This window comes from Pan troglodytes, chromosome 7, assembly GCF_028858775.2.
Source record: "Pan troglodytes isolate AG18354 chromosome 7, NHGRI_mPanTro3-v2.0_pri, whole genome shotgun sequence".
Taxonomy (NCBI): Eukaryota; Metazoa; Chordata; class Mammalia; order Primates; family Hominidae; genus Pan; species Pan troglodytes.
Genome location: NC_072405.2, coordinates 134,080,701 through 134,107,078, shown reverse-complemented (window position 1 = coordinate 134,107,078; position 26,378 = coordinate 134,080,701). Strand labels below are relative to the sequence as shown.

Genomic DNA, 26,378 nt, shown 5'->3' with positions numbered 1-26,378 from the left:
CATGCAGCCTGTCGGTTTCTGCTTTATTCTGCTCCACACAAATGCCTCCAGAGTCACTTAAAAGCAAAAATCCAGCATGTCTTAATTTCAGATTGAGTGATAAGGTCTTTGGGAATAATTTCTTTCAGAAGTTGTTACGCTGCCTTAGCAAACCTGTGACCATTATTCCTGGCAGCAACCAGAGACAAGTTCAGTGTTATTGCAACTGTTTTTCAGTTTTTAACAATGGTTTTAAATAATGTTTTATTATACACTGGGAGATGTATACTTAGAACTTTTTATAAGATACCTAGCTCACACCTCAACAGCTGGCAAGTCTGATGCTTAGCAGAAACCCCATTATGTCTGATGAAACAAAGGTGACAAGTAGACACTGCCCTTGCTTAGATGTTTTGGTCTCCTGTTATCCAACTATATAATAGCCCAAAGATAAGTGCTTTGAACCTTATGTTTACAGACCCTCATCAGCATAGCTAAGGTTAACTGAACTCTGACCGTGAGACATTTATTCAACAAATATTGATTACCTGCCCGCCATGTATTAAGGCCTTGACTTGACAATAGATTATTCCTCACAACCCTGATATTCCTACAACAGTAACCACTTACTATCCCAGTTTGATAGAGGAGGAGACTGAGGCTTGGCAGGGCTTCCTGACTTGCTCGCAAGATCACACAGGTAGCACTGACAGAGCCAAACTGGAGCCGAAGGCCATCCTCACTCCAGAGCCATCCTTTCAGTTCCCCAACTCAGGCTCTCACTCACTGAACTCTTCTACCTCCCGTTCCAATTTAGACAATGTTCATTCAAAGTCAACGACATAAACATCCTCTAAAATAATGCTTTACAGTTCTAAGTGTGGAAGAACCCATATTCTTCCAAAGTCTAACTTAGATCTAATGCAATATAAGTAACAATGAAAATTAAAGTCAACTTAGCTTAAAAAATCCCTGTAAACTATTATTTTAGCTAATGATAGCAGTTCAGCAGGTGAATGCCTGATAAACTCACTATATTGAGTTTAGTGGACACATCAAAAACTATAAAAGTGAACGTGGGATAAGTAGAGGTGAACCTACACCCATTAAATTAATAAGGCAAACAGACCTTTGAAAATGCGACCCTGTGACTAGAAAAGATTCTCACTCGGCAAGTAGCTGAGAAAAGCAGACACATGAAGGAGGAAATGGGAATGAGATAGAGCTATGTGGATGGGAAGAATTCAAATAACAAGCCCTTACGAGCAGGAACCAGTGATGGACTCTGGCTTAATACACAATCTTATTAAAGTACTGATCTGCCTCATTTCCCACCAAGGACCAGTCTTTGAGAGGATAGCAGTTCAAAGACGGTAAATTAACCCACAGGGCTCCATGACCCCCTCTGCTGGGAAGTTCAGGAACAGTACTGCTCCCCCAAGCATCAGAAGGCTGGAAACGGTAGCTCACTGGACTGACTCCACGTGTGACACTCATTACAGCACCTCACCTTTTCGTTTAGCAATAATGTCCTTCCTTTATGTCCCTGACTGAGGCTCCTGCTAATTTTTACTTTACTAGACCTTTGGCTTTTCAAATTCCACAGAGGTCAGAAACTGCAGAGTGTTTAAGTCCCATCCCAGAAGCTGCCATTCGAATTAACACTGTGGGTTAAAAAAAAAAAAAGTGTTCAAAAGCACAAACAAGTGCAATGAAATTCAGTCTTATCTGGCTTTACCAGATCAGATTGAGGAAAACTGCCCAACTAGCTTAGGCAATTGGCCCTTTAGAAAGACTACAGAACTATTTCATTCCCAAAATTCCAACAGAAATAATGAGCAGAAACTACCTGAAAATAGGGAGCCATCTAATGACCCCACTCATAGACTCCAGAATGTCATGCCCTGTGGTAGGAATAATAATAGCCCCCAAAGATGTTCACATCCTAATGCCTAGAACTTGTGAATTTGCCCCTTATATGGTAAAAGGGACTTTGCAGATGCAGTTAAGCATCGTGACATGAGGAGATAATCTTGAATTATCCAAGTGGGTTCAAGATAATCACGAGGTCCTTATTAGAGGGAGGCAGGGGGTCAGAGTTAGAGAAGGTGATGTGACAACAGAGCAGAGATCAGAGTGATACAGGGCCACAGGCCAAGGAATGTGAACAGCTTCTACGAACTGGAAGAAATGGATTCTCCAAAAGGAGCACAGCCCTGCTGAGCCATTTTGAGCTTCTGATCTCCTGAAATGTAAGATAATAAATGTGTGTGATTTCAAGGCACCAAATTTATAGTAATTTGTTACATCAGCAATAGGAAATTAATATACTCCCCAACAATAAAATATTCCAACACCCAAATAGCTGACGCATCAAATGTTATAATTAAAGTCATTGTGATTAAATGCCCTTAGGAGGAATAATTCCTTTTAAGCCTTATTATTTTTTAAGTATACATGAGCTGTCACATCCTTTTCTGAGAGCAAGTTTGAAAGAGATAGAGCTTAGGGATGAAATGAGGCTAGGGAAGCACCTGTAGGGGAGGAAATGGTGTCCAGAAAAAAGAGAGGAAAGGGAGTCACTGTAACATTTTTCTGTTTCACAATTTTGCCTGAGTCCGACCTTCGTCGTGGGTTTCCATACCGTATATGATTTGCTCTGTTCCATGAACCATTTTATCTCCATGCCAGACACCTTAGCCTCGATTGTTCCCACCTCCCAGTTTTTACCCTTCTAATCCCCTCCACCTTGAATGCCTTTCCCCAGACCTTTGCACAGCAGGTTCCTTTTGAGTCCACCTGCTGTCACTTAGAGTGGCCTTCTCCAACTACCTTGTCCAACCTAGCCACTTCTCCCCTCAACTTCCCTCTAACCTCATTACCTCTCTCATTACCTTGTTCATGTCCTTCATTGTAAGGAATTACTGTCCAACATTATCCTGTTTGGCTCCTTGCTTGTTGTCTGTCTCTGCATGGAAGGAAGGACTTTGTCTTTCTTGTTCATCAGTTTATCTCTAGGACCTAGAATCATGCATCAGATATAATAAGTGCTCAATAAATACCATTGATTGTATTGAATGCATGAACTAGTTATGTGATACCTGAGCTCTCAAGTGCTACTTCTCAGTTAAGCCTTTCCTGACCACCTTATTCAAAATCGTAACATATCTCCAACCCTCTGCATCCTCCTCCCCCGCATTATTTTTCTCCATAAAGTGGAGATGGCACTTATTACCATCTAATATAGTCAGTAAATGACTTAATCTTTAAAATTGTCTCTCCCATCAGACAGGAAGCTTCCAAATGATAGGGGCTTTTGCCTGTTTTGTTCTCTGCTGTGTCCTCGGCTTCGGTCAGCACATAGTAGGCACTCAGTAATATTGAATGAACAATAAATGTTGCATAGGAGCAGAATTTTCATAAAAGTCCAGATTTGGGGATTCTCTTGAAACTTTGGAAAGTCCTGCAGCATCACCCTCCTTCATACTAGACAGTGAAGCTGAGAAGAGGCTAGGCTGCCTCGCTTAGGACACAGGCTTTCCCGGGGGCCGTATTCCCCACTTCTCCCTACTGCCTCCCTTTCATGGAAGCTGTCAGTTATGCTTTGTTTATTTTGGAGTGAAAAATAATTTTGTAGCCTTGTCTTTGTAGAAAGCAAAGAAAACTTTTTAGCTAGGCTGGAAAGTTTAGGTGTCCATTGTCTCTTGCCTCACACACTTCAGAAAGACTAAGACATTTGCAATCCTCCTAAACATGCCCTTTGAATCTCCTTTAATCCCTTTGAATCTCTGCATAGAGAATACCAGTTTCTGGAATGCTTATCCCTCCTTCTTTACCTGGAAAACTTTTCATCTGGACACTGGATGGAATTCTGAAGAATCAGGATGTGAGGACGCAGAGGTTGGAAGAGGCAAAAAAATGCCAGGACATTTTTCTTTACACTAAAGAGTTTCTAGGACTTTCTTTTGCAATTGATGGAAAACGACGGAAAAACTACAAGCTTGTTTTAGAGAGTCAGAGAGATGCCCTGCCACAGAGCCTTTGAAAGATTGACATTCTATATCCATGTATACTATAGAGAACATTATATTTCTGCCATTTGAAGTCAGTTTGTGTTTAGGACATTAGTGATCTGAGGTGGAAATGAACATTCCAATATCAAGCCTCATCACCTCAATACAAACGCCAAACAATTGTAATAGTTAAGGTGACCACCAGGGGCTGATCTCACACAACAATTCTATATTGAAAACCTGCAAATTCCACTTTCCCGTATCTAACTGTTGACTTTAACCCAAGCCATTCCCTCAGGCCTTAAAGTCCGTGAAATTCATTTTCTAATTTGTCTACAGTAAATAATAATACTTGTTGTACTTAGGCCCGCCCACTGGGAAGTGGTCCAATTGAGGTTTGTACAATCTCAAGGTCACCATTTGTGCCGCTTCGTAGCTCAGGTAGACAGGATAAGTTGGTCAGCTACAAAGCATGATTTATACTTAATTGAAAATATTGTCACAGTATCCATGACAAGGAGTAAAATCACATTTTGAGTGAATAGGGAGATATTCCTTATTGGTACTCAATTTTATTTTATTTTATTATGTATTTATTTTTGAGACGGAGTCTCACCCTGTAGCCCATGCTGGAGTGCAATGGCATGATCTCGGCTCACTGCAACCTCCGCCTCCTGGGTTCAAGTGATTCTCCTGCCTCAGCCTCCCAAGTAGCTGGGATTACAGGCACCTGCCACCACGCCTAACTAATTTTTTGTATTTTTAGTAGAGACAGGGTTTCACCATGGTGGCAAGGCTGGTCTCAAACTCCTGACCTTGTGATCTGCCCGCCTTGGCCTCCCAAAGTGCTGGAATTACAGGCGTGAGCCCCTGCGCCCGGCCATCAGTTTTATTTTTTAGAAAAGGTTGGACTAGCTGGAAAAACAGGCAAAAGGCATAAGATGATGAAGCCCAGTGGAAGTGAATGCCATCTGGAGGGTTCTCGTTTTTTTTTTACATTTCTTCCTCAAATTAGTTAATGTAAGTATATGGGTAATCTTGAAGGGATAAGATGCAGAATAAATAACTTGAATGCCAGTTTTTTTAAAGGGTGGGGGTAGTACTAGGAGCATAAGAATTGCCTGAAAAGTTGTTTAAACTACAAATGTCTAGATCTCACAGCAGATCAACTATGTCAGAGTTTCTGGGGTTAAAGTCTAGGTGCTGCATTTTTTGGGAGGCGGATTGCAGAAATTTATTAAAATTGGAAGACATTGTTTAATTAATCTCTGCTGTGAGACTCCATCAGGCTGTCTACAAAGATCACTGGGAGGCTGAGGTTCACTTGAGCTCAGGAGTTTGAGACTGTAATGAGCCTCAAAGGGCCACTGCACTCCAGCTTGGGTGACAGAGTGAAATCTTTCCGAGGGATAAGCTCGGTGCTGCATTTTAAAAAAATATCCCCAGGTAATTCCAATGTACAACAAAAGTTGACCACCATTTATCAGGCCTCTTTGGGCCTCAGGTACTCAATAAGCATTTGCTAAAATGAATTTGTAAAATGAGGAGACTGAACAAGGATAACTTCTAATGTCCAATCCTAACTCTACAACTCAATAATTCCATGATTGCATATAATAATTTTTGCATATGCAAAACAATTACCCAATCTAAGCTTTTAGTGTAAGAAGTAAGCAGCCATCTATTCAACATTCATGTAGATCAAGGAAATAATTTCTCTACCCCTTGATAACAATCAGGAAAACTGGGAGATAAATAAAGAATTACACACTATTGGACCAATATGGAAATTATCTGAGTATGTGTTACACAGATGGCACCGGGCCAACTTGGATCTTTTTAGCTTATTTGGGTATATTGTTACAATGCCTTGGAACATGGCTAAAATAAAATTGTTTTTGTTTCCTTCCACATTACACCATTCAAACTTTACACCTTTAGCAACACGTAATCTCTTAACTGTCTAACAAGAAATACAAATTTGTCTACTAGTGTAAACTGTGATTAGGGATTAAGTTCAAGTATAGTAGGATTGTTTCGTGACCTCTATAAACAAGATGTGAGTGAGAGATAGGACACTTTCTTGGCTACAACTACAACTAATCCTGGAAAAACATAAATTGGCTATTTCTTGGCCAGGTCTACGTAAGCATTTCTTCTCTCTGAAGAACAGAAATGTTGACTTCTCTTTCTTTTAGATTTAATAAAGTCATTAATTACCACATGTTTTTAGAAATGATATAGCCTTAATGGATAATATTTTATTTCTCTTTTCTTTTTTTTAGGGATATAGAAAGCTAGCTGAACTGTGTACCTGGTAAAAGTAGGCCCAGGAAAACAAAAGTCAGAAAAAGATTAATCAAGAAGCCAGAGACATCTATTTGCCTTTGAGAAAATAAGGATTATTACAAAGAAAGCCCAAGACAAAGTCAAAGTTCAGCTTTTGAAATAGAAACTAGGATTTTTGAGTCTGAGCAAGACAGTAGGCTTAAAAGCCAGGCTTTGTTGAGAAAGGGTTTTCTGAATTCTTTTAGCTCCCATTGGCATATCTTGGGGGGAAACAGGGGAGGAAGTTGAAATCTTCAAGAGAGAGCATCTCCAGTAGAAACCATAGTCCCAGTGAGATGACTATATTTAAACAGAAAGAGGCCAAATAAGAGCCTTTCAATTGATAGATTTAAGCTTCCCCGACTCCCACCACTAGCCAGTGGAATGACAGTATAAGAATGATTAGGTCCACTTCAGGAAATAAAGCAGCCGCATTTTCTTTGTGTATATGATTAGTCACGTATGAACATTTTCAACCCAAAACAACTACCAGCTTTAGTCTGAAGCAAGACCTATTTTCCGCACATGGGAGATAAGGAGCAAGACTGAACTGGAGTGATAATCCCTCGCTATCTGCCTGCTAAGATAGCATCAGTATCCACACATTAGCATCCCTGGCTGTCACACAGCAGAGCCTGTCATGAGGTGAAGGAAAGCAGGCTTTCACGGATCACTCAGAAAGAGAAATAACCAAGAGGACCAAAACTATGACTTACTGAAGAGCCTATCTCTGATGGGAACTGTGAATCTTTTAAAGAATCAAAGTTTTGATGGGATTATTTTAGGCAGATAATTCTGACCCAGGCTACAAAGAGTATAGGGCTAAAGATTGCTTCATGGACTCCACCACTGAAGTGAATACCAAAGATTGTGATTAATTCTCAAGTGTGAAAGAGACAGAAAGCAGTTAAATATTTAGGGCTAAAGAAAAATCCCAGGGGAAAATCTCTTACTCTGTAAATAAGGGAAGAGGATGGAGAGGTTGACGCTGAGATCCCCCCATAACCCTGATTCTCAGAGTCCAACAACAAAATAGTGTTTGTAACTGATTATGCCTTGCTGCCAAATATTGATTTTGTGATTCTAGAAATCTGAAATTAATCTCAGAAGGATTAATTTAACAAAAGGATACCTTATTTCAGGACTGAACTATTTCTATGTGCAAGGTGCTACATTAAGCATTTGGGGACACAGAGATGAACAAGGCCTGATCTTTACCCTTAAATAATTTACAGTCTAGTAGGCTTGAGAATCCAGGTATATAACCCAGTGGAATATAAAGTAGAAAGTAATGATTGGTACAAGATGCTAGTAGAAGGAAAGGAAGCTTCTCATTAAGGCTTCTAGAAGCAATTATGAAAGAGGTGGCTTTTATGCTGGGTTTTAACACGGGATAGATCTGAAGGGACTGGAGGAAAAGGTGTTTTGGCTTCCAGAGACTATATGGGCAATGTAAGGGAAGAAAAAGGTACACTAAAATAAAAAGAATAAAGCGACATTCTTGCTAGACTCGTGTCAATGACCAGAAAGCCCCACCTACGTGATAATTTATCCTTTTATTTTTTAGCTCTTCAGTGTTTTATGATGTATTATTATATCATGATCATTGTTTTAATTTTTGTCTTTAAAATCCTGATGAACATATTTAAATATGGAGAGTGTACTGAGTTTATAATCTGTCCTATGTTTACATAGAACAAAAAAAAATTCCAAATGTGACAAAACACCAAGTCAGGGAAAGAAATGTGGGCTGGCTTAAATATTTAAAGAGATTGAGGACCTTTAGAGTTTCTTGCTCTGTGTGTGGCCACTGGATTCAAGGGAAATCGGAAGCTTATTGTTCCATTGATAAGTAAGCCATAAAGTTAAAGATTCACCACACATTGCATGGAAAACCAATAGCTGGTACAAGCTGGTACCATATATTTATTGCTGATATGAGAAGCTAAGCACACCTGCTATTAACAGATAATGACATGGTACTGTGAGAGAATACACAAGGTAAGATACCAGAGCAAATTGGTCACACCATTGCATCATGCTGATGATTGTTAATGGACTCTTCACTAAGACACTTCAGACTCCCTAAACCAGTAGTTCTCAACTGGGGGCAGTTTTGTCCCCAGGGGACATTTGGCTATGTCCAGAGACATTTTTGGTTGTTACAACTGGAGAAGGTGCTACTAGCATCTAATGGATAGGGGCCAGGGATGCTGTGCTACAGTGTATAGAACAGTCCCCCACAATCAAGAGTATCTGGCCCCAAGTGTCAATAGAGTGAAGGATGAGAACCCTGCTCTAGATGACAAACCACTTGGCATGAAAATGTACTGTAAAAGCCTTCACTTTATGCTTCTGACCCCTAATCTCAATTAGTGCTGAAGATATTAGGTACAATAATTTTACAGGAAGCCATGTCCAATCTATTCATATCGTTGTCAGGTAGAAGGTAGTGGCCTGAATTCACCTCCCCATTTGACTGTGTACTGAGCGACTTCTGGTTAATTGTTTTGTGCCTCAGGTTCCTTATCTGTAAAATGGGGATAGTAATAGTAACTATCTCATAAGGTTGGTGAGCTGTTAAAAAAAAAAAAAAAAAAACCACAAGTCATGTAAAGTGCTTAGAAGAGAGTCTGGCCCACAACACTAAAAAGTATAAACTTTTGTTATCACTGTTATCATCAATATTATTACTATTACTTGGCACAAAAAGGAATTTAGAGATGTGCATTTACCTAGACCAGTTTCCAAAATCTCAGTCATTTGAAGAATAATACAATTTTTTGAGTATCATCTAAACTATCATTTACTTAAGACTCTTCTTTAAATTGTCACACTTTGTACAAATCTTTTGTGTCATTCACAGGTTTGATATCTTAATTGTATTTTCCTAAAATACATGAAATAATGCAGTGCTATCAAAGTAAAGGTTTTTGTATGTTCCAACTAAAATCATCTCACGTGCTCCATCAGCAATTACTGAAAATCAGTGGTATGCACAGCCTCAGATTTAGAGAGGAACTTAGATATCCAACCCCTTTCTATGGGATTTTTGCCATTCATTTGGCTGAGCCCACCTCCCTATAAATGCCAAATATTCTCACTCCCAGCTACCTTTGCACCTAACACCTGAGCATGTGACCTCAGCTGCATTGATCAGATATGCTCATGCTTGAGTCTGAATCCGAAGCTGGTGCTGAAAGGAAGCAGGGACTGTGTGAATCTTCTCAGTCCCAATAAGATGAGCTCCTGGGGCTGCAGGGACATCCAGCCCTGGGCAGCTGAGGTGGCAGTGATTTTCTCACTTGTCCAATTTTGGTGTATGGTTTTTGGTGTTGTTCCTGACTCTGAAGTTCCAGACCTGGTTCTATAGCCTTCTCAGATGTTTGTTGAGAGATCCTATATTGTTTAGTAAATCTTTTTTCAAAAATCCTTAATTCAGCCAGTGTCAGCTCCTATTGTTTGCAAATAAAACCCTGGCAGATACACTCTTACTTTATAGATGAGGAAACTGAGACTCACAAAAGTTGTGTTCTGCACAACACAGCCATGGCTAGGTCAGGATTAGAACCCAGGCCAGTGCCTTTTTAGCATACTGCATTTCTAGCTCCTTTATGCTGGGTCAAACCTCGACAAAGTTGAGTCTGAAAAAAAAAGTTGGCTCTTCAAAAAAATTTTTTCAATTAACACATAATAATTGTACATATTTATAGGGTACAATGTGATGTTTCAATACATGTATACATTGTGTAATGATCAAATCAGGGTAATTAGCACATCCATCACCTCAAACATTTGTCATTTCTTTGTGATGAGAATATTCAAAATCCTCTTCTAGCTATTTTGAAATATGCATCATTGTTTGCTATAATCACCCTACTGTGCAATAGAACACCAGAACTTATTCCTCCTATCTAGGTGGACCAACCTCTCCCATCTCCCTCTCCCCTCTCCAGCCTCAGATAACCACTGTTCTACTCTTTACTTCTACAGGATGAACTTCTTTAGATTCATATGTGGATATGACTGAGGTCATCCAGTATTTGTCCTTCTGTTCATGGCTTATTTCACTTAACATAATGTCCTCTAGGTCCATTCATGTTATTGAAAATGACAGGATCTCATTCTTTTCTATAGCTGAATAGGGTTCCATTGTGTATATTTTTAAAATTTATTTATCAATTGATATGGTTTGGCCGTGTCCCCACCCAAATCTCAAATTGTAGCTCCTATAATTCCCATGTGTTGTGGGAGAGACCTGGTAGGAGGTCATTCAATCACGAAGGCAGGTCTTTCCGATGCTGTTCCTGTGATACTGAATAAGTCTCACGAGATCAGATGGTTTTATAAAGAGGAGTTCCCCTGCACAAGCTGTCTCTTGCCTGCCACCATGTAAGATGTGCCTTTCACCTTCTGCCATGATTGTGAGGCCTCCCCAGCCACATGGAACTGTGAGTCCATTAAACCTCTTTTTCTTTATAAATTACCCAGTCCTGGGTATGTCTTTATCAGTGGCATGAGAACAGACTAATACATCCACTGATGGACACTTAGGTTGATTTTATATCTTGGCTATTATGAATAGTGCTGTAATATGCATGGGAGTGCAGTTATCTCTTTGTCATACTGGTTTTATTTCCTTTGGATATGTATCTACTAGTGGGATTGTTGGGTTATATGGTAGTTCTATTTTTAACTTTTTGATGAACCTCCATGCTGTTTTCCATAGTAACTGTACTAATTGACATTCCCACCAATAGTGTATAAGACTTCTCCTTTCTCCACATCTTTGCCAGCATTTATTGTTTTGTCTATTTGGTAATAGCTATTCTGACCGGGGTGAGGTTATATCTCATTGTGATTTTGACTTGCATTTCCCTGATGATGAATTATGTTGAGCAATTTTTCATATACCTGTTGGCCATTTGCATATCTTCCTTTGAGATATGTCTATTCAGATCTTTTGCCCATTTTTAAATCTGATTGTTTTTGTTTTTGTTTTTGTTTTGCTATTGAGTTGAGCTTGTTATGTATTCTAGATATTAACCATTCTGTAGGTTGTCTCTTCACTGTGTTGATTATTTCCTTTGCTGGGCAGAAGCTTCTTAGCTTGATGTAATCTCCTACATCTATTTTTGCTTTTGTTCCCTGTGCTTTTGAGGTCTTATCCAAAAAACTCTTGCCCAGATTGATGTCATAAAGCATTTTCCCTGTGTTTTCTTCTAGTACTTTATTAGTTTCTGGTCTTACATTTAGGTCTTTAATCCATCTGAAGTTGATTTTTTCAGCAGTGAGAGATAGTAATCTAGTTTCATTCTCCTGAATATGGCTATTCAGTTTTCCCAGCACTGTTTATTAAAGAGACAGTCCTTTCCCCATGTGTGCGCTTGGCAATGTGTGTGTTGGCTATAAAAATGGGGATTTATTTCTGTTTAATTTTAATTTTAAATTTTTGTTGATAATAATTGAACCTCTTTATAAGGTACATGTGATGTTTTGATACATACATTTATTGTGTCATGATTAAATCAGGATAATAAGGGATATCCATTGCCTCAAACATTTATCACTTCTTTGTGTTGGAAACATTTCAAATCTTCTCTTCCAGCTATTTTGAAGTATACAATGAATTATTGTTAACTATTATCACCCTAATGTGAACTTATTCCCATTATCTGACTGTATTTTTGTACCCTTTAGCCAATCTCTCTTGTGTGAATTTACTTCTGGGTTATCTATTCTGTCCTATTGGTCCATGTGACTGTTTTTATGCCAGTGATGGTGGCAGTGGCCTGTCTGGAGCAGCAGCTGTGAGGATGCCAGCTGCAGCAGGGGAGGCATGGCAGAGGCTGTGCACAGAGCTCTGTGGAGCCAGTAGGGGCAAAACAGGCGGGAGCCCACCCCCTACTGAGTTAAAGTGATGGAAATCCCATGCTCCCTGTCACAGCTGCAGCCGTTCAGCTGCAGCTTCGGACCTGGGTATCCCTGCTCTCTTAGGGGCCTGCTAAGCCCCACTTCCCCCACAGGCTTAGAAGTGCCTGCTCCCTTTCCCTGGCCTCTTGTGGCTTCCTGCACCCACTCGGATTTCAGAGCAAAGTTGTGGCCCAGCCTGGGCACCGTCACAATCTGGCCAGCTGTGCATGCACTCAGGGTGGTGCAGACACGCTAGCCTCTTGCTGCCTCAGCCCCCTCTGGACTTTGGACACTGATGAGCACAGGACAGAGACTGAGGGGGGCTGAGGGCAGTTTGGCATGGGGCTACAGGTGCCCCTCTGCATGAACAGCCTGGGTGCCATGGACAACCTGTCGATGGCAGCAGGAGGCAGACAGGCTCCTAGGTGGAAAGGAGTGAGTCCCTGGTGAAACTCCACTTTCAATCCAGGGCCAGCATGTAGCCTAGGTGCCAGGCCATCAGTTCCAGGTGGAGTCCATGGCCCGGAGTGAGAACTTATGGTGCTTTTTCCAGACCTGCCCATGGCCACCCATGATCCAATAAGCATGCACTTCCTCCCTTCTGAGCCCATAAAAACCCCAGACCCAGTCAGACTCACATAGACATTGGGACAACCTGCCTGCAGAAAGGAGCTACCCACTGCAGGTCTCCTCTCCACTGAGAGCTGGACATTCATGAGGACAACTTGCCTGCAGAAAGGAGCTACCAACATTGGGTCTCCTGAGAGCTGTTCTGTCACTCAACAAAGCTCCTCTCTGCCTTGCTTACCCTCCACTTGTTTGCATACCTCATTCTTCCTGGACATGGGACAACAATTCGGGACCCACCAAATGGTGGGACTGAAAGAGCTGTAACACAAACAGGGCTGAAACAGGCCGCTGGCTTGCCAAGTTGCAGGCAACAAGAAGGAGAGAAGAGCTGCAGCCCTTTGGGGAGCCCAGACCTAGAGGCTTCCAAGCCAGGGCTGTGAAACCCTCCTGGGGCTCTGCAGTTCCTAACATCTCCAAACTTCCCTTCCGGGCACCACCACATTTCCTGGTGCCCACAGTGGAACCCTTTTGCTGTACACCTGGTCCAGCCACAGCCTAGCACAAAGCCAGTGCTTGTGCCAGCACCTGGAGCTGCCTGCCCCGCTGCAGCCAGCACACCTGGCTGTACGCAGTGGCCAGACCCTGCACTCACTCACACACCCCTCAGCACTCCACACCTGGCACACCCTTGGCAAGCATGGGATCTGGTCCAGTAGCACTCCTGAGTGCAGCCTGCCAGGCCGAGTGGGTGAAATGAGCCCAGTGAGCCCAAGCAAAACCAGGCAAAGTTTCCACCAGCCACAGAGGTTTCCAGGTGGAAAAGTGACACCCTACAGATCCTGTGATACCAGGGCCATGCTATTTTGGTTACTATCGCTTTGTAGTATATTTTAAAGTCAGATGGTATGAGGCCTCCCTACTTTATTCTTTTTGTTCAAGATTGCTTTGGCTATTCAGGATCTTTTGTGGTTCCTTATGAATTTCAGGATTGTTTTTTCTATTTCTGTGAAAAATGTCATTTGGTAGTTTGATAGGATTTGCATTGAATCTGTAGGTCACTTTGGGTAGTATAGACATTTTAACATATTAACATAATTAATTAACATTAATTCATGAACACAGGATATCTTTCCATTTATTAGTGTCCTCTTCAATTTCTTTCATCACTGTTTTATAGTTTTCATTGTAGAGAACAAATTATCTTATTGGCCAAGTAAACTGAATACAGTGGTTATTACCACCCTCATCTTTGTATTGTATATCTTTGGGATATGTAGACATGTTTCCTATAGCTCTTCAAAAGTACCCAATATTGAGTGAATCCCCAGAATTGCAAACTCTGATGCTCGAGAGGCCAGGCAGTTCATGTATGTGAATAAGTAACAGGAGCCAGATCAGGGAGTGGTGGGGACTGCATGGAATTGAGCACTCATGCTTCATCCAAGTGGGCATGTGTTGCTCAGCCCTTATCATTTGATTTTATATAGAGGATCTGATTTTTCAAGACAAATAAAGTTTCTCATTTTTACATAAAAGTGATGGGCAACAAATTAAACCAAACAAAAAGTCCCCATCACATGAGCCAACATTAAGGGGTTTATGCCTGTGAGCCAGGTTCCATGCTCAGTCCACTGGGGTACAAACTCCAGGGTATTCCTAAATCTTCTCACTTCTTATCTCCTCCTTAGTGGAAGGCTTAATGCAGAGAGAGGTTAAAGCAGACTTTTCTCTGCCCCAGCAGTAATGTAAGTAAGACTTCAAGACATCACCTCTTCTACTAGCTTTCCAATTAGAAATCTTATTCCCATAGCTCCATGTCCCTGTATTTTTGCTCATGTTGTTTCATCTTCTCTTATCAACCCCACTTTGCACAACTGTGTCTTACTCTTCCTTATAAACCCTATTCCAGGGTCACCTCCTTCTGGAAGCCTTTCCTGATTTCATCTCCCTCCCCAACCCTCCTCAACTCATTCACCTTAGGTTATGTACCCCATAGCACCCAGGGATAATATTCCAAACATTTAAAAAAGAGTATCTTACCTCCAATTCTCTAGAAAAAAAGATAAAGTATATGCAAACACATTAACAGGGGGTACAATCCCAGGACAGCAAAATTGAGAGTAAACAATATGAGACAGGAAAGGACCAACAGCAAATGCAGCTCAAGCAAATATTATATTACCGAGTAGGCACAGCCTCTCCAGAAAAGTCAGCTGCTCAGTCCTGTGTGATACATCTCAGAGGTAATATGAAATCCCTGCACCTCAGAAGAGCTACTTAAAAGAAGGAGGAGTGAGGTATTGATTTATTGGATCCTTCTTGTTTTCAACCTCCCATTGGCCAAAATTTGAACTATGGTATGGTAACTCCCCCATACCAGAATAAGTGCCCTGGTGCACACAGTCCTAACAGCAGGTTTGCCTACACCATAGCACCTTCCACATTGTAGGAAATGATGCTTCTATGTCTTTTTCACCAATGATACAATCAATGGTACCAATAATGACTTTATCACTTACATTGTTAGAATCTGCATAGTGCCCAGAACATAGTAGGCAGGTAAGTAGGTGAGTTTGGTTTAAACAGATATTTATAGAACATCTAGAGGTTATCAACTGGAATGAAATGCAGAGGAGGGTTATAATAACCTTGAAATACCAAAACCTTCTTTCAACTCAATAGTACAGCTATAGGGAACCTTGCCAACCCAAGATGTTCTGACTTCTGGCCTTCACCTCTATTCCAACCACCCTCAGGCAGCTTGACTATGGACCACAGGACACCCTCACCTTGGGTGGTTGCCCTAGACACAATTTCACCAAATTGAAAATCCAGCAGTGTATATGATATCTATAACTAGGCCTCTGGGGTTTTAATATTGTTGGTGTTGAGCAATGTTCACATGCCTACACAATGCAGTTGAATTTTGTACAAGAAGGCTTTTGCATATCTTTTCAACCAAATAAAAATGTTCCTTTCAACTTAATGGTCTTTATTGTACTAATTAGTTTTAAACAAACCTTGCCTTAATAGGGCTTCCTATTCCTCTAATGACACTGAACCAACAATAAATTAATATCATGAATGTATTTATGTAGAAAAGGAATCCCCGAGGTTTATCTACACTGTCACAAATAGCAGAATCTCCTTCTTTTTTAAGGCTAAATAATGCCCTATTTTTTTATATACGTATATGTATGCCACAATGTCTTTATCCACCCATCCATCAATGGACGCTTCAGTTGTTTCCATACCCTGGCAGTTGGAATAATGCTGCAATGAACATGGGAGCTCAGATATTACAAAGTGAAATAAGCCAGACAGAGAGAGAAAAATACTTCATGATCTCACTTATGTGTAGAATCTTTTTAAAAGCCAAATACATAGAAACAGAGAGTAAAGCGTGGTTACCAGAGGTGAAGGGAATGGGGAGACATAGGTCAAATTGTACAAAGTTGCAGATATGTAGGATGAATAAGTCTGGAGATCTAATGTACAACAGAAAGGCCACAGTTAATAATATTATATTGCATACTTGAAATTTGCTAAGAAAGTAGATTTTAGGTGCTCTTAACCTCCCCCCCACAACACATACACACACGAAGGTAACTGTGTGAGATGAGATGATCATCACTGTGGTAATCATTTTGCCAGTATATGTAATTCAAAACATAATGTTGGGTACCTTAATATATACAATGAGAAAAAAAAAAAAACTTTAAAAAAAAAGAAAAGGAGGCCAGGCACGGTGGCTCATGCCTGTAATTGCAGCACTTTGGTAGGCAGAGGTGGGTGGATCACTTGAGGTCAGGAGTTTGAGACCAGCTTGGCTAACATGATGAAACTCTGTCTCTACAAAAGTACAAAAATTAGCTGGGTGTGGGGGTGCATGCCTGTAATCCCAGCTACTTGGGAGGCTGAGGCAGGAGAATCACTTGAACCTGGGAGGCAGAGGTTGCTGTGAGCCAAGATCACGCCACTGTACTCCACCTAGGCAAAAGAGCAAGACTTCATGCCACCGCCCATCGCCCCCGCTCAAAAAAAAGAAAAAGTAAAGGAGTCCTCATTTATATGGGGATTTTTATATTTGCTAGGAGGAAAATGGTACCTTTCAATTTTTTTTTTTTTTTTTTTTACTTAGGTGTAGACACCATGCCTTTTCAATTTTTATCCCTGTTCATTTTTCACATCCACCGAGCACATGATTCCTCTTTGTGTGTGCGTTTGTTTTCTCGGCTGTCTACTCAACACCTACTGGGACATGGCACCCAGTTAGGTATCGTCACTCACTGATGGTTTAAGAGGCCGCGTGTTTTCTATCTGCTTAACACATACCTCAAAGGTGAGACGGAAAATCTTTAACTTGCTCTTCTCAGGGGGCTGACAAGCCTATCACTGGAATTAACAAAAAGGAGAATTTCAAAAAATAAATTCAGGGAAAGAAAATAAGTCACTGGATCTAAATTATTTGGTTTGTGTCAAAGTAATTGCAGTTTTTGCCATTATTTTCATAGACAAAAATCACAATTACTTTTCCACCAACCTAATAATTCCATTTTCTAGTAATGCTTGTTACTTTAAGAATTTCATCCCTAAAATAGTCTTGACTACCAGGAAAGGTTAGGAAGTCTTAGTTATCTGTTAAAAAGTGATGGCGACATTTATCGCTTAGGCCTTCAGCAACTACATTTCCCCAGGGCGTATTAGTCAGCTGGTCGTTCATTAGCTTCCTGTGCTGTTAATCATTTATCTCTTATGACTACACATGACTTAAGCTATTAATACAATTTTCTACAGTTTTTACTATCTATTTAAAAGATAGTTTGGAAGTATTCATGAGGGCTGAAACAGACTGAAAAAAAAGATTTTTCTGGAACTGCATTTCCCGGTCTCTACCTTTGCCATGTGTAGATCATCAAAGTTTGGTCCGACTCCTGAGTGTGGCCCACATGGCCTGGTGACAAATCACTTTCAACATGTACCTTCTTGATAGAAAGTTCATATCTTGGAGTTGGCCAGTGCCATAGAGCCAAAATATGGGGAAGTTCAAAAGACGAGGAAGTCTTATCTTAGGCGTCTTGGTCACAATGTACCCTCATAAAGTAAAACTTAATTTATAACATGGAACAGGCTTTAAGATGCCATAGAAATAATAGCAGTCTGAAAATAGGGATCTTGTGTCTTGCTACTGACACTGCTTTTCCTGGAATCATGAAAAGTCAGAAATGAAATTGTTTTCTTTTTCTTTTCTTTTTTTTTTCTTTTTCTTTTTTTTTCTTTTTTTTTTTTTTTTTTTTTTTTTTTTTTGCACATTAAGGCAGGCAACACTAATCTTAAGCAAATTTTTGGAACCAAAACCAAGTTTAAAAAAAAAAATTAATGTTAATAAATTTCAATAAGAAAAGACTGGATAAATGCTTCTAGCTGGGATCATAGAATCAGTGCAGCCTTAAGATGGAAGGGAATTTACAAGCTGGATGGTCTACTCCCCCGCTTTAGAGTTATAAAAATGGAAGCCTGTAAAAAGGAAGGGGCTTGCTCACAGTCATCCAGCTAATTACAGAGAAGCAAAGTCCTGTGGTAAGGTGGCCAGGGAGGCCTAGAGGTCCTTGAGTGACAGCCATCTGCTTTCCCTCATCCCAGTCAAGCCAACTCTGATTCTCATTGAATGTCTTTGCACACATTTTTTTTTTCTGTTGAGACGGAGTCTCTCTGTCACCCAGGCTGGAGTGCTGTGGTGCGATCTCGGCTCACTGCTACCTCCACCTCCAGGGTTCAAGCGATTCTCGTGCCTCAGCCTCCCGAGTAACTGGGATTACAGGCAAGCACCAGCCACCACGTCCGGCTAATTTTTGTATTTTTAGTAGAGATGGGGTTTCGCCATGTTGGACAGGCTGGTCTTGAATTCCTGACTTCAGATGATCCGCCCACCTCCACCTCCCAAAGTGCTGGGATTACAGGCATGAGCCACCGCGCCCAGCCCTTTGCACACATTTAATTAAAGTTAATTAAATCGGTACTTATATTAATTAATTATAAATAAAATTATCTGAGAAAAGATTGCTTCTGTTCATGTAATACATATGTTCCTGAAAACCTGTGAGGTTAATTTTTTAAAATAAAATATATTTTGGACACTTTGCTCTCTTCCTATTACTGTTGGGAGTATTCAAGAGAGCTAACTACTTTCCTTCTTGAACAGCTCTCATCTTGCTTTCTAGAAACCACATTCTTCTCATTTTCCTCTGCTCCTACTCACCACTCCTTCTCTGCCTCCTTTGCTGCCTTCTTCACATCCTCTATGCAACAAGTAAGTGTGACACACCTGAGGCTCACTCCAGGGCCCCTTTCCCTCTCCTTCCCCTCCTCTCCCCTCCCCTCCCCTCCTCTCCCCTCCCCTCCTCCTCTCCCCTCCCCTCCTCCTCTCCCCTCCCCTCCTCCTCTCCCCTCCCCTCCTCTCCCCTCCCCTCCCCTCCTCTCCCCTCCCCTCCCCTCCTCTCCCCTCCCCTCCCCTCCTCTCCCCTCCCCTCCCCTCCTCTCCCCTCCCCTCCTCCTCTCCCCTCCCCTCCTCCTCTCCCCTCCCCTCCTCCTCTCCCCTCCCCTCCTCCTCTCTCCTCACCTCCTCCTCTCCCCTCCCCTCCCCTTCTCTCCCCTCCCCTCCCCTTCTCTCCCCTCCCCTTCTCTCCCCTCTCCTCAACTCCTATCCCCTGCCTTCCCCTCCTGTTCCCTCTCATCTCCTTCCCTCCCCTCCTCTCTCCTCCCACCTTCCAGCAGTAATGTCCACCTGGTTCATGACTTCCATACACTGTTATGACTCCCAAATATGTCTCTAATCCACACATCATTCATCCCAAACTGTCAGCTTGACATCTCCACCTGAGTGTCTAATAAGTCTCAAACTTAACACGATCAAAGCCCTGCTCCACCATTTCTTCCCTCCACCAAGTCTTCCTCACCTCCATTAATGGCCCCACCCACCCAAGTGCTTGGGCCCAAAATCTGGGAGAAATGTTCTTGACTTTTCTTTCCACTCCATCCCTATGTCCAACCCATCAGCAAGTCTTTTTGGTCCCACTTCCAAACCTGCCCCCATCTCTAAACCTCACACCTGCAGTCCAAGCCACCTGCACCTGTCACCTGGTCTGCAGTGAAGGTCTCTTGACCTTTCTCTTCTGCTCTGCCCCACTGACATCCTCACCTATTTATAGCTGGGGCAACCTTTCAAACACGAACTCAGATCATGTCACTCTCTTACCTAAAACACCTGGATGAATTCATCTTTCTATACACATAAACTCCAGCCCCCTCGCCATAGCCTACACATAAGGCCTGGCTTGGTCTTTTTCCTTCCACTCTCCTTCACCCTCTGACCACATTGACATCTTTTCTGTTCATCACATGTACCGAAGGCTTTCAGCCTCAGGACCTATTTCTCCTTGCTTGAAATCATTCCCCTAGTTCTTTAAATAACTGTGCCATTCTTGTTCTTCAGGTCTGGCTTCCCCCACACCCCCCCACACACACACATGCACACACACACAAACAGGCCTCTCTTTTCTGCCTTGGCTATTCACACACACACACACACACACACACACACACACACACAAACAGGCCTCTCTTTTCTGCCTTGGCTATTGGCCTCCCCAATTGCTTGCCACCATATCATCCTGTTTATATCTGTCACAGCGTTGCATGTCCCACAGCCTGTAATTGTGCAGTTTGCATCTTTGTGTACTTCTGTATATTTCCCCTTGCAGAATATAAGCTCCACCAGGGCCCAGACATTGTCACCACCAAATCCCCAATGCCTAGCAGAGTTCCCGACACATAGTAGGCCCTCAAGATATTACTGTTTAATTAATGAAGTAGTGGATTTGAATGTGCTTATAAATCTCCTTTAAAAGAATGCTAATGGTAAACAATTGAAGAATGATGGAATCACTCTCACACATACTCATTCATCTTTGGGTGTGTGGGTGACAATTTCAGTCTTCCTGCTCTGCATTGATGAGAAAAATGCATGTGCTTTCCAGCCATACTACCCACTTATTTATGGAATATTTGCATTAATCAAATTCCGGCCCAAGAAACTTGTATATCCCTTGGAGTTTGTCATAACAAAATCTGGCCTACAACAGACAAGGTTTTTTCTTTTTTTATTGTTGTTATTACATTCTTTTTAAAATTTTTTTTTATTATACTTTAAGTTCTAGGGTACATGTGCACAATGTGCAGGTCTGTTACATATGTATACATGTGCCATGTTGGTGTGCTGCACCCATTAACTCGTCATTTACATCTCCTAATGCTGTCCCTCCCCCCTCCCCCTCCCCCACAACAGGCCCCGGTGTGTGATGTTCCCCTTCCTGTGTCCAAGTGTTCTCATTGTTCAATTCCCACCTATGAGTGAGAACATGCAGTGTTTGGTTTTTTGTCCTTGTGGTAGTTTGCTGAGAATGATGGTTTCCAGCTTCATCCATGTCCCTACAAAGGACATGAACTCATCGTTTTTTATGGCTGCATAGTATTCCATGGTGTATATGTGCCACATTTTAAAAGCAATGGCAACAAAAGCCAAACAAAGTTTTTAAAGAATTTGTTCCTGCCAGTCCCTCATTCAACAAAGACATATTGTACATCTAGGGCCATTATTTCCATATGACAAGTGCTATACAAGCCTCCAGAGAGAGAAAGGTGAGGAGGATATAGTCACTACCCTTGCGGAATCCACCCCGGGTGGACAGGTGTAAACTGGGGAACAAGAAAGACAATACAGTGAGGTCAGGGCTGACACGAGGGAGACAGCTTGTATCCCACGAGGCTAGTATTTGGTGGTGATTTTGTTTCATCTTGTGTTTATTTCATCACTTTCTCTGATGAACTTTCTGACTTCTTTGAAGGCCTCTTTCTCCTTATCACCTCCAAATGCGCTTTCCAAGGCCCTGCTCCCAGCCTTCTATTCTCTTTCAACATGTTCCACACCACCATATCCACCCCTTCAAGGCTCTGACATCCACCGTATGATGACTCTGATCCAGCTCTTGTCCCAACCTTCTCAGCCAAGGCTCATCCCTCTTCCTCCACCTCCCTCTCAACTCTTCCTTTGGGGCTCTCTGGGCACCTCAGCTTCCACGTGTCTCACCTAGAGCAGCTCCTTCTCTGATTTTCCTGTCCCTGAAGATGCCTACACAAAAATCCCAGTCACTTCAGCTTGAAACCTTGGGTTCCCTTTGACAGCTCCCCCTTGGCCACCATCCTAGTCCAGGCGTTCTCATCAATATTAACTTCTCAACCTCATTTCCAAGTCTCATCGACTCCCTTTGTCCCCTAAACACACCACACTCCTGATCGCCTCCTCATCATTCCCCCAGGGCATTCACCATTTCCTGTGCTGTCTCCATGATGCCTTCCCTGCACCCCTTTCCAATTCTTGCCACTCCACACATCCCAGGGTAAAGTCCATGCCCCTACGAAGCCTTTCTTATTCCTTTTGGCCACGAAGAATTCTGTTTTTTACCTGTCTGTCTTCTGCCTCATGGTGCCTAGCACAGTGCTGTAACACCCCACACTTAGCAACCAATACCTGTGCATTAATGAATGAGTGCTGGGTTCTGAAATTCTGCAGTGTGGGCCCTAAGCAGTGGCTTATCTCCCCAGAGGCATTAACAGTGGAGCACCCCCCAACCCCCGCCGCCCTCCACCAACCAGCAAAGCTCACAATGACAAAGTCCACAGGGTGGAGCAAGTCAGAAGTGGTAATTGCATGAGTGCGCGAGCAGATATTGAATGTCGGGTACCTGCGGGTCAGCCCAAGAAGATTCACAAAAGGCGTTCCTGGACATGGAAGCTCCAAAGGGAAGGGCACTTTACTCACCTTTTAGTGTCTCTAATGTCAGGTCTTAGCCTCTGGGGTACCATTTCCACCTTCTTCTCCCATCCTCATGAACTCTCTCTCTCTTGTCTCCTTTCTTTCTCTTTTTGCTCTTCTGTAGTGGACATCTCTTTTTTGGCCAGCCTACCATTACATTCACCCTTCTTTTATTAAGGGCACCCCAATTTTCTCTGGTGACAATCCTTCCCCTACTCTCAGTCCACATGGTTTGGGTGGGATTGACTTCTCACACAGCCCTAGAGGAGGACATGAAATCTGGTCCTCACAACCTGCCCCCACCCCAGCTATGGTGACAAGTTCAGAGATGAGGATGAATCCCAACGTGAGCCAGAGAATCACACCAGGTTCTGTATTCAAACTTATGGGGAAAAAAGCTCTCATTTCCTTTTCACTAGTTTTGGAATTTTTAAGGATGAAAACATTGATCCGCAAGCCAATATCTTGCCTTTGAAATGTGGAATCTCTTTGAGAGGGGGGAAAGAAGCACTTGAGAGATGGAGAGAGACAGTGGGTCTCCAGGATATATTTTGAGTAGCTGGATCCAGTTATGCCTGAAGCTAGCGCGTTTTCCAATTATGTGAGCCAAAAATTCAATTGTTTGCTTAAGTTGTTGTGAGTCAAGTTTTCAGTCACTTGCAACCTACCTTCCTAAACCGAAAGTGTTCATGGTAAATGTAGAGATGAAGCCCAACTGCTCTATTTACATAGTACAAAGCCAAGAACTGGACAGAGTGAGTGACTCTGATGTGATCACACACGTAAGTTGTAGCAGAGACCACCCTAAATCCAGGGGGCTTTGCTGTCCCAGGGCTGTGGTTTTTCTGCCACAAAATGCAACATTACATTAAGATGTGGTTTTGCTTATACGGATGTTTCATTTCCCCAACTAGAGCGTAGCATCTAAAAGGGTGGGGTGAGAGCTGTGTCTTGTATTTTTGCTATTCCCTGTAACTCTGCTTAGTGTCTTGTACATGGGAAATGTACAATCAGTATTTGCTAACACACCCATGAGTTTCAGGTGGCATTTTGTTCTATGTTATTTTTGTTTTTGTACATGCAAGATGAAATGTGTGACTTTCAGGGTTTTTACTACTGGAAAAATATAGGAGTATACTTTCAGCGACTCTAATGATTTCCTGCAGATTTCAGTCTTTTCATCTTAGTCAAGCAATAACTTTTATAAAGTAGGCATTATATGAAGACACTGTGGGAATTTGTTAAGCAATAGTCCTGTTTCTGCTCTTAGACATTTATTAACTAATGGGGCGAGGGGAGACTATGCACAAACATGACAGAAATCCTAACATTTTTGCTTTTTCTATGTGGAAGAAAGTACCTGTCCAAAAACCAACTGTAATTTGGGGGTTTTAGCTAAATTACCTTACATAAATAAAATACTATGAATTCTCCCTGCAGAAAGAAAAATCAGGCAAGTGTTCAGCATTTAGAAAATAAACATTTATGTGCTTTTGTTATTTTAATTAATATTGTATGACTATAAGAGAATCTGAATTACTTGTAGTCTTAATATCATATAATATTTTCCCCAAAGTATTTCTAAATGGAAATTTTATTAAATGCAAATTACACAGCATAATGTAGTTGCTGTGATTCTCACAGCAATCAATGAGCTTTTTGCTTTCTGTTTAAGGTGTTTTAGTTTCCTAGGGCTGTCATAACAAAGTGTCACAAACTGGTGGCTTAAGACAACAGAAATCTATTGTCTTACAGTTCTGGAGGAGAGCAGTTGAAAATCAAGGACCAGCCTGAGCAACATAGCAAGACCCCAGTCTTGAACTCCTGATCTCAAATGATCTGCCTGCCTCAGCCTCCCAAAGTGCTGGGATTACAGGTGTGAGCCACCACGCCTGGCCAAGACCCCATTCTCTTTTTTTTTTTTTTTTTTTCTTTTCTTGAGACAGAGTCTCACTCTGTTGCCCAGGCCAGAGTGCAGTGGTGCGATCTCGGCTCACTGCAAGCTCCGCCTCCTGCAAGACCCCAGTCCCTAAAAAAAAATTGTTCGGAAAATTAGCCAGGTGTGGTGATGCACGCCTGTAGTCCCAGCTACTTGTGTGGTGGAGGGCTGAGGCTGGAGGATCACCTGAGCCCAGGAGTTCAAGGCTGCAGTGGGCTATGACTGTACCACTGCACTCCAGCCTGGATGACAGTGAGACTGTCTCAAAAAAAAAAAAAAAAAAGTCCAAAATCAAAGTGTTGGCAGGACTGTGCTCCCTCTGAAACCTGCAGGGGAAAATTCTTTCTCTCCTTTTCCTGGCTTCTTGTGGTTGCTGGCAGTCCTTGGCATTCCCTGGCTTGCAGCTGTAGCATGCCCATCTCTGCCTCCATTGCCACATGGCCTTCTCCCTGTGTGCCTGTAACTTCATATCGCATTTCCCCCTTCTTCTACGGACATCCATGAAACCATTCTGTTTTTCACTTTCAGTGCACTATTCAATAAATTACATGAGATATTCAACACTTCATTATAAAATAGGCCTTGCGTTAGATGATTTTGCCCATCTATACACTAATATAAGTGTTCTGAGCATGTTTAAGGTAGGCTAGGCTAAGTGATGACATTCAGTAAATTAGGTGTGTTCAATGCATTTCCAACTTAACGATATTTTCAATTTATGATGAGTTTATCGGATGTAACCCCATTGTATTGTAAGTTTCGGAACATCCTGCAGTATAGAATCTCATCCCACCATTCTTTCTACTAACTAGCAGGCTGATGTTGGGTGAGATATTGTCACTTTCCAGGACCGGAATTTCCTAATCTATAGAATGAAGGAGTTGGTCCAAGTGATTTTTCTCTTCTGGTCGCCCTTGTCCATTTACAGATTCTCCAACTTTCTTTTTTTCTTTCTTTCTTTTTTTTTTTTTTTTTGAGGTGGAGTCTCGCTCTTTTTGCCCAGGCCGGACTGCAGTGGCGCTATCTCGGCTCACTGCAAGCTCCGCCTCCCGGGTTCACGCCATTCTCCTGCGTCAGCCTCACGAGTAGCTGGGACTACAGGCGCCCGCCACCGCGCCCGGCTAATTTTTTTTTTTTTTTTTTTTTTTTGTATTTTTAGTAGAGACGGGGTTTCACTGTGTTAGCCAGGATGGTCTTGATCTCCTGACCTCGTGATCCACCCGCCTCGGCCTCCCAAAGTGCAGGGATTACAGGCGTGAGCCACCACGCCCGGCCCACATTCTCCATCTTTCATACTTTTCCAGTTGCTGCAATTAAGCTCGTAGCATTGCAACTTCAGATTTTACAGAATTTTAAGACCCGGGAGCACCACAAAAGTTCATAAACTCTTGGTCTGCCGATAGAGCCCATCATAGAAGGAAGGTGAGAGAGGCAGAATGTCTCCCACCTTTCAAGGGGAGTGGGACACCGTTGGCTTGAGGACTGGACAATTCTTTGCTGTGTGGGACTGTCCCATGCAGTGCAGGATTTTTCTTATCCCTAGGCTGGGCTCCAATTCCCACTCCACCACTCATTATGGCCACTCAAATACTCCCACACACATTACCAGCTGCCCTATCGGTGGGCAACATCATGACTTTGAGAACCAAAATCCAAGAGATGTAAAAAGTAGATGTAGCCCAGTTGACTAGAGGAACCTATTACACAGCACCTGTTATAATTTATGATCACTAAATATTTACAACCATACAAAAAGCCCTCCCAC

The 26,378-nt window shown here is 42.1% G+C and overlaps 1 protein-coding gene across 12 annotated transcripts in view; it reads right to left on the bottom strand.

Annotated features, from left to right (window-relative positions):
* Positions 1–26,378, bottom strand: part of FAM91A1 (family with sequence similarity 91 member A1) — a 203,497-nt gene that overhangs the window by 48,234 nt on the left and 128,885 nt on the right. For 8 of the 12 annotated variants that reach the window (XM_054657001.2, XM_054657005.2, XM_054657003.2 and 5 more), the window contains one exon: positions 2,874–3,000. In XM_054657001.2, the coding sequence (XP_054512976.1) occupies positions 2,874–2,891 (18 nt within the window). In that variant the 5' untranslated portion in view covers positions 2,892–3,000. Of the gene's footprint in view, positions 1–2,873; positions 3,001–17,138; positions 17,199–26,378 lie in introns of all 12 variants that reach the window. The other 4 variants (XM_054657004.2, XM_054657008.2, XM_054657013.2 and 1 more) reach the window with 1 other exon arrangement.